We start from the raw sequence: 8,172 nt of genomic DNA, 5'->3' as shown, positions 1-8,172 counted from the left end.
AAAAAAAAAAAAAAAAGAGAGATTTATTGCTAGTAAGTGGCTTATGTAATTGTGAGGCTGGCCAGGCAAGTGTGAAACACATAGGCAGGCCATCGACAAGGGCAGCCCAAAACAGTGGCACAAGCTGAAGTTGCAGTGCACAGGTGGAGTTTCTTTCTTTTTTTTTTTTTTTTTTTTTTGAGGCAGGGTCTTGCTCTGTTGCCTAGGCCAGAATGCAGTGGCATGAACATGGTTCACTGCAAGCTCAGCCTCCCGGCTCAAGTGATCCTCCCACCTTAGCCTCCTGAGTAACTGGTACCACAGTCATATGCCATCACACCAGGCTAATTATTATTATTATTTTTTTTTTGTAGACATGCAGTCTTGGTATGTTGCCCAGGCTTGTTCTTGAATTCCTGGCTTCAAATCTTCTTGCCTTGGCCTCCCAAAGCACTGGAATTACAGACATGAGCTACCACACCTGGCCTGGAATTTCTTCTTCATGGAACTTTTAGCTCTGCTTTTAAGGGCTTACAATTGATTGAATCAGGCTCATGCATTCATTCGTTATCTAGTATAATCTCCCTTACTTAAAGTAAACTTATTATGTACTTTAATCACATTTTTAAAATAGTGTACAGCAACACCTGGATTGATGTTTGATTAGTACCAAGTTGACACATCAAAAGATCATCACACCATGGATAAGTTAGTTCTTCCTAACGAGTTTTAAATTGTTCCCCTATAATAGAAGCAGGGTAGACTAGAGGTCCCTTCTACTTTATCCATTTGTACTTTATCAGGGGAAAACAGTACAGAAAATTTCCCAAGTTCCTAATATATCATTTTATTCAATGCTTTTTTTCCTGAGATAATCTCACCCTGTTGCCCAGACTGGAGTGTGGTGGCACAATCTTGGCTCAATGCAGCCTCTGCCTCCTGGGATCAAGTGATCCTCCCACCTCAGCTTCCTTAGTAGCTGGGATCATAGGTGTGAGCCACCACACCTGGCTAATTTTTGTATTTTTAGTAGAGATGGGGTTTCGCCATGTTGTCCAGGCTGGTCTTGAACTCCTGAACTCAAGAGAGCCACCTGCCTCATCCTCCCAAAGTGCTGGAATTACAGGTGTGAGCCACCACACCCAGCCTATTCAATGCTTTTTAAAAAATGATTACATATCACTAGGGAATCACTTCTAGTTGATCAGGATCCTGGGGCTAGACATTTTTCCAGGATTATCAGCAGTACACATTTGTCATTATCAACCATCATTTTCTTTGTGTAAACAAGTAAGCACATATGAGTAAATCAACTGTCACAAGGGTCTAGAGAGCAGCTGAGCCAGCCATGGCAATGACAGGTGGCTGAAGACATATTTAGAGAACCATTTAGTGAGGGTGGCAGAAGGAAAATTTCCCTGTTTCTTGCTTGGTTTTGCAAGTGAATGCTTCCTCCATTAAAATTTCCAGCTAGCCTCAGAAAAGGGTGACTGTTGAGTCACAACCCAAGAAAATGACTAACAGTTGACAGGTGAGGCAGCTGAATGCTCTTGGCTCCAGCCTGGGAGTAGGGTCTTTGGAGTCCATTTCTTACTCTCCCACTACTGTCAGTGTTGTTTTCTGACATGAAGACATAAGGGCAGTACTGTCTTTCATCAGTAGGGGTTCAGAAAATGTTTATAGAATGGCTAAATGAATAAACAAAGCTTTTCCATGGAAGTTTGCCAAGAGGAGATAAAGGAGGGTCCAGGTAAATTGGAGTCATTTTGCTTATCAGGAGCAAGCCACTTTATTGCTGCAGAAGGAGCATGTACATGTGTGCACATTGTGGCTGGGAAAGGGTTGTACAGTGATCCCTACTGGGCTGTAGAGTCATACAACTTGCAGAATTCTTTTGTTTCCTGTATCTTTTCTTTTCTTTTTTTTTTTTTTTTTTGAGACAGAGTCTTACTCTGTCACCCAGACTGGAGTGCAGTGGCACGATCTCAGCTCACTGCAAGCTCCGCCTCCTGTGTTCACACCATTCTCCTGCCTCAGCCTCCCGAGTAGCTGGGACTACAGGTGTCCACCACCACGCCCAGCTAATTTTGTGTAGTTTTAGTAGTGACAGGGTTTCACCGTGTTAGCCAGAATGGTCTCGATCTCCTGACCTTGTGATCCTCCCGCTTCGGCCTCCCAAAGTATTGGGATTACAGGTGTGAGCCACTGTGCCTGGCCTGTTTCCTGTATCTTTTTTCATCTCCTGCCAGGGTTACAAAACAGGCAGTGCAGTAATCATTATCTCCATTTGACAAGTGAAGTGAGCATTCCCTTGCCCAAAAGATTTAGCTGAAGTGTGGTTGTTTCTGATTACCATCAAACGTGAGGACCAGGATTTTCCATCTCCCTAGTTTCTAAGCCAACAGCTTTTCTCTAGGGTCTTGCTGTGGAATGCTGTATTAGAATGAGTTTTTCATGTTTTCAAGGAAAGGAAACCTATGATTCTGTATTAGTCTGTTTTCACACTGCTATAAAGAACTACCTGAAACTGAATAATTAAGAAGAAAAGAGGTTTAATTGGCCCACAGATCCACAGTCTTAACAGGAAGCATGACTGGGAGGTCTCAGGAAACTTACAATCATGGCAGAAGGCAAAGAGGAAGCAAGGACCTTCTTCACACTGTGGCAGAAGAGAATGCAGGGGGAAGTGACACGTACTTTTAAATGATCAGATCTCATGAGAACTCACAAGAACAGCAAGGGGAAATCCAACCCATGATCCATTCATCTCCCACCAGGCCCCTCCTCCAATTCGATGTGAGATTTGGGTGGGAACACAAATCTAAACCATTATTATTCTGCCCCTGCCCCCTCCCAAATCTCACGTTCTTCTCACATTGAAAAATACAATTATCCCTTCTCAACAGTCCCCCAGACTTAACTCATTTCAGCATTAACTCAAAAGTTCACAGTCCAAAGTCTCATCTGAGACAAGGTAAGTCCCTTCCACCTATTAGCCTGTAAAATCAAAAACTAGTTAGTTACTTCCCAGATGCAATGGGGATATAGGCATTGGGTAAATGCTCCCATTCCAAATGGGAGAAATTGGCCAAAACAAAGGGGCTACATGTCCCATGCAAGTCCAAAACTGAGCAGGGTAGTCATTAAGTCTTAAAGCTCCAAAATAATCACTTTTGACTCTATGTCTCATTTCCAGGGCATGCTGATGCAAGAGATCGGTTCCCAAGGCCTTGGGCATACTAGCCCTTGTGGCTCTGCATGGTATAGCCCCCATGACTGCATTCACCAACTGACATTGAGTGCCTGCGCCTTTTCCAGGCAGATGGTGCAAGCTGTTCGTGGATTTACCATTCTGGGGTCTGGAGGATGGTGGCTGTCTTCTCACAGCTCCACTAGGGAATGCCTCAGTGGGACTGTGTGGGGGCTCTAATCTTACATTTCCCCTTCACACTGCTTTAGTATAGGTTCCCCATGATAGTTCCACCCCTGCAGCAGACTTCTGGCTGGACATCCAGTTGTTTCCATACCTCCTCTGAAATCTAGGAGGAGGTTCCCAAACCTCAACTCTTGCCTTCTCCACACCCACAGGCCCAACAACATGTGAAAGCTGCCAAGGCTTGGAGCTTGCACCCTCTGAAGCCACAGCCTGAGCTATACCTTGGCCTCTTTTAGCCACAGCTGGAGCTGGAGTGGCTGGGACACAGGGGACCATGTCCTGAGGCTGCACAGAGCAGCTAGACCCTGGGCCTGGCCCATGAAACCACTGTTTTCTCCTAGACCTCCAGGTCTGTGATGGGAGGGACTGCCGTGAATGTCTCTAAAATGCCCTGGAGACACTTTCCCCATTGTCTTGGCCATTAAAATTTGGTTCCTCTTTACTTACTCAAATTTCTGCAGCAGGCTTGAATTTCTCCTCAGAAAATGTGTGTTTCTTTTCTACCACATGGCCAGGCTGCAAATTTTCCAAATTTTTATGCTTTGCTTCCCTTTTAAATGTAAGTTCCAGTTTCAGATCTCTTTGTTCACAAATATGAGTGGACACTTTTAGAAACAGCCAGGTCACTTCTTGAATGCTTTGCTGCTTAGAAATTTCTTCTGCCAGATACCCTGAATCATCTCTCTCAAGTTCAAAGTTCCACAGATCTCTAGAGCAGGGGCAAAATGCTGCCAGTCTCTTTGCTAAAGCAGAGCAAGAATGACCTTTGTCCCAGTTCCCAATACGTTTCTCATCTCCATCTGAGACCACCTCAGCCTGGACTTCATTATCCATATCACTGTCAGCATTTTAGTCAAAACCATTCAACAAGTCTCTAGGAAGTTCCAAACTTTCCCACATCTTCCTGTCTTCTTTTCAGCCCTCCAGACTGTTCCAACCTCTGCCTGTTACCCAGTTCCAAAGTTGCTTCCATATTTTTAAGTATCTTTATAGCAGTGCCCCACTTTCCTGGTACCAATTTTCTGCGTTAGTCCATTTTCACACTGGTGTAAAGAACTACCTGAGACTAGGTAATTTATGAAGAAAAGAGGTTTAATCGACTCACAGTTCTGCAGACTTAACAGAAAGCATGACTGGGAGGCCTCAGGAAACTTAAAATCATAGTGGAAGGTGAAGGGGAAGCAAGGACCCCCCCTTCACATTGTGGCAGGAAAAGAGAGAGCACACAGAGGAAAGTGCCACACACTTTTAAACAATCAGATCTCATGAGAACTCGCTATTACAAGAACAGCTAGGGGAAAATCTGTCCCCTGCCCCACCACCGTGATCCAGTCACCTCCTACCAGGCCCCTCCTCTAATTCAACATGAGATTTGGGTGGGGACACAAATCCAAACCATATCAAAGTCCTAGATAATGAACAGGAACTTTACCAGGATTAAATTATTAGTGAATTACAAAGTTGAATTATCACAATGCAGTAAATTCTATCTTATGCCAATACCCAAAGCTCCTGTATTGAAGAACTGTGACTCCCATTTTAGAGAGTCTTTCAGTTTCAAAGAACGTTTCAGTGGGAGAGCTTGGGAACTACAGAATCCAGGGGGCCTGCTGGTCCTACCACTACACTGGTGAGGTGTATATTAAAGGAGAGAGTCCCTTAACATCTCAGCAGATGCAGCCTAATGGGGGAATCCTGTGTGGTTTATTGAAGAACTTATTTTTACCTTATGGTGTGCTGTGTACATACCAGAGCAAGTGAACTTTAAAGTGTGCCTTATTTAGATAATAGTTTAGGTTTTTCTGCCCTTCATGCTGTTAAAAGGAGTAACCATGAGATTGTGAGGAGTCGGTTTGGTGACAATAAGCAAGGGTTAGAAATAAAATGTCTATGTTCTGAGGTATTCTCAAGGTTTCTACAGGTTAGTGTGTCTGATCTTATTTGGCTTTTTATATATAAATTATTGGGGAGAGGTAGTACATATTGAAAACTGAGTTTGCAGATAACCTTAAAGTCTTAGCAAAATATCAAGAGGAAGTCAGTCAGCAGATATTAATCAAGCACCATTGTAGGGCTATATGTTGTTTTGGAGCTAGTGATCAAGACAAAAGTTCTTACCCTCAAAAAACGTACACTCTGTTGGGGAAACATAGACAATAAAGACCTAAGTAAGATTATTTAAAGATTAATACATGCAATCTAGAAATTATAATTGGTTAATTGAGTCTGACTATCCCTGCTTTGTCAGTGTGCTCAGGGAAAGCTTCTCTGAAGAGGAGACACTTTTGCTCAGAGAAATTGGAAAAGCTCTCCAGGTTTGCCAGCCACTGTTCTGGGTATTGCTTCAGCTGTTAGTGTCAGTAGCATTATTTGTGCTCATGCACATACACACATTTATCTTTTTTTACATCCTTCGTACTTCCTTTTTTGTTTGTTTTTGTTTTGTTTTTGTTTTTTTGAGACAGAGTCTCACTCTGATCTGATCTGATCTTGGCTCACTGCAACCTCTGCCTCCCAGGTTCAAGTGATTCTTCTGCCTCAGCCTCCCAAGTAGCTGGGACTACAGCTGCATGCCACCACGCCCAGCTAATTTTTTTGTACTTTTAGTAGAGACAGGATTTCGCCATGTTGGCCAGGCTGGTCTCGAGCTCCTGACCTCAGGTGATCCACCCACCTTGGCCTCCCAAAGTGTTGGGATTACAGATGTGAACCACTGCGCCAAGCCTATCCTTTGTACTTCTGATTGTTCCTTTCTGTCAGCTAAGACCCTAGAGAATGTACTGAATTGCTCTCCTGGCTCTCTTTTTAAATGGTTCTTCATAAGAAAATATGTGTCTGAAGACCTGACACAAAGTGGAAATGGTTATAGAATCTGGTCCTCAGGCTCCTACCAAGAGGGTCAACAGAGGGATGGCAAGTAGAATTGCAAACTTTAGATTCTGCTGTCAGCTTTTTTCCCCCAGTAAGCTGTAGTGGTGGGGCTGGAAGGACACTCTGGCTCTTCTTTTCCCTGGCCTTCTTTCTGGAGGGAGCTGCTTAGAGGTTTTGGGTTCAGTACCTTCAAGGATGCTCTTTTGAACCCAATTGTATTTCCCTGTCTCTAGGTTTCAGCCCCAGCACAGAAACAGAAAATGCATTTGGAGGACACAGCAGCTCTGGGTGCAACAAAGGAATCCCCTCCTACATCACCCCTCAGTGGGGGCTCAGCCCCTGAAGCCCACCAAGAGCCTTCTTATGACCCAGGGACACACCACCTCCTCAATGGAGACTTCGGTACTTATCTCCCCAGTTTTGGCCCTAAGTCATGCCTCCCTTCTCTCCTGTGGAGTCTCTTTTCCTTTATCTGCCCATCTCCTACTCCATGGAATCCCTCATTGCCCTGCTGTATGTCCTCCTTCCCTAGTGACCCTGTTTGTTCCTTTTGCTTATTCTCTAATCATTCATGTAGTTAGTAAGTTTTCATCAAGGACATGTCATGGGAAAGGCACTGTCAGAGACCAGAGAGATGCAGTACATCTATTGTCACTGATTTCAAAGAGCTTGTTATCTAGGTGGTAGGACGAGTTAGTCATGTGTAAGAAGAGGCAACCTCATAAGATGCATGTGAATGATATCTGTCCTCAAGCATTTGATCCTATCACAAATGAGCAATGTGGGCATTGGAAAAAGTGATCACTGGGTAAAAAGCAAGATCATTGTGGGCTGGAACTGGTAAGGGATGCTTCATGAAGGAGGTAGCAGTGTATTGGGCAGTAAAAATGTGGAAGAATTTTGAAGGGGAGAAAAAAGTAGTGGGCATGCCATTAGAAGATACAACAAGGACCCTAAACTGCGGATTCCTTGAGCCCTGATTGAGCTGGAGTTAGGGAAGACTGTATTTGGGAACCTGGGCCTTGTTTGTACAGGACCTTGAGACTGAGGCAGGAATATTTTGGGAGTTAGAAGATAATGTGTTAGAAACAGTATTTCAGGAGGATTACTCTGGCACAGGTGAGCATTATGGATTGAAGGGGAAGGAACCTTAGTTAAAGGCTGGTGCAGTAGAATAGATGTGAGGTAATTAATGCCTGAAGTGCAAAGAGAGGAATGGGCAAGGATAAATATGAAAAATGTTATCATGGAAACATCTATGGAACTTGAGTTTGAAAGGAGAGGCAGGGGAATTAGAATGTTTTGGCCAATGATGGAATCATTGAGGGAAATAGAGAAATCTGAAAGAAAGGTGAAATCTAAAAGAACATTTTATTTATTTATTTAATGTTTTTTTTTTTTTAAGAGAGATAGGGTCTCGCTCTGTCACCCAGGCTGGAGTGCAATGGCACAATCATAATAGCTCCCTGTAGCCTTGAACTCCTGGGCTCAAGAAATCCTCCCACCATGGCCTCTTAGAACTGCAGGCATGCCACGATGACCAGCTCTTTTTTTTTAAACTTTGTATAGAAATGGGATCTCCTGCTGGGAGCAGTGGCACACACACCTGTATTCCCAGAACTTTGGGAGGCTAAGGCAGGTGGATCACTTGAGGTCAGGAGTTTGAGACCAGCCTGGCCAACATGATGAATCCCTTCCTACTAAAAATACAAAAATTAGCCAGGTGTGGTGGCAGGTACGTGTAATCCCGGCTACTCCAGAGGCTGAGGCATAAGAATTGCTTGAACTTGGGAGGCAGAGGTTTCAGTGAGCCAGGATCATGCCACTGTACTCCAGCAGAGTGATACTCTGTCGAGAGAGAGACACAGAGAGAGAGAGAGAGAGGG

The 8,172-nt window shown here is 44.0% G+C and overlaps 1 protein-coding gene across 6 annotated transcripts in view; it reads left to right on the top strand.

The window, feature by feature from the left end:
- The window catches only part of LOC108532318 (zinc finger protein with KRAB and SCAN domains 7), a 24,098-nt gene that overhangs the window by 3,839 nt on the left and 12,087 nt on the right, over positions 1 to 8,172 (top strand). For all 6 annotated transcript variants that reach the window (XM_017876314.1, XM_017876312.1, XM_017876313.1 and 3 more), the window contains one exon: positions 6,520 to 6,688. In XM_017876314.1, the coding sequence (XP_017731803.1) occupies positions 6,520 to 6,688 (169 nt within the window). The remainder of the gene's footprint in view (positions 1 to 6,519; positions 6,689 to 8,172) is intronic.

The sequence above is a fragment of the Rhinopithecus bieti genome, unplaced genomic scaffold (genome assembly GCF_001698545.2).
Source record: "Rhinopithecus bieti isolate Rb0 unplaced genomic scaffold, ASM169854v2 scaffold_9581, whole genome shotgun sequence".
NCBI lineage: Eukaryota > Metazoa > Chordata > Mammalia > Primates > Cercopithecidae > Rhinopithecus > Rhinopithecus bieti.
This window is presented reverse-complemented; position numbering and strand designations above follow the sequence as displayed.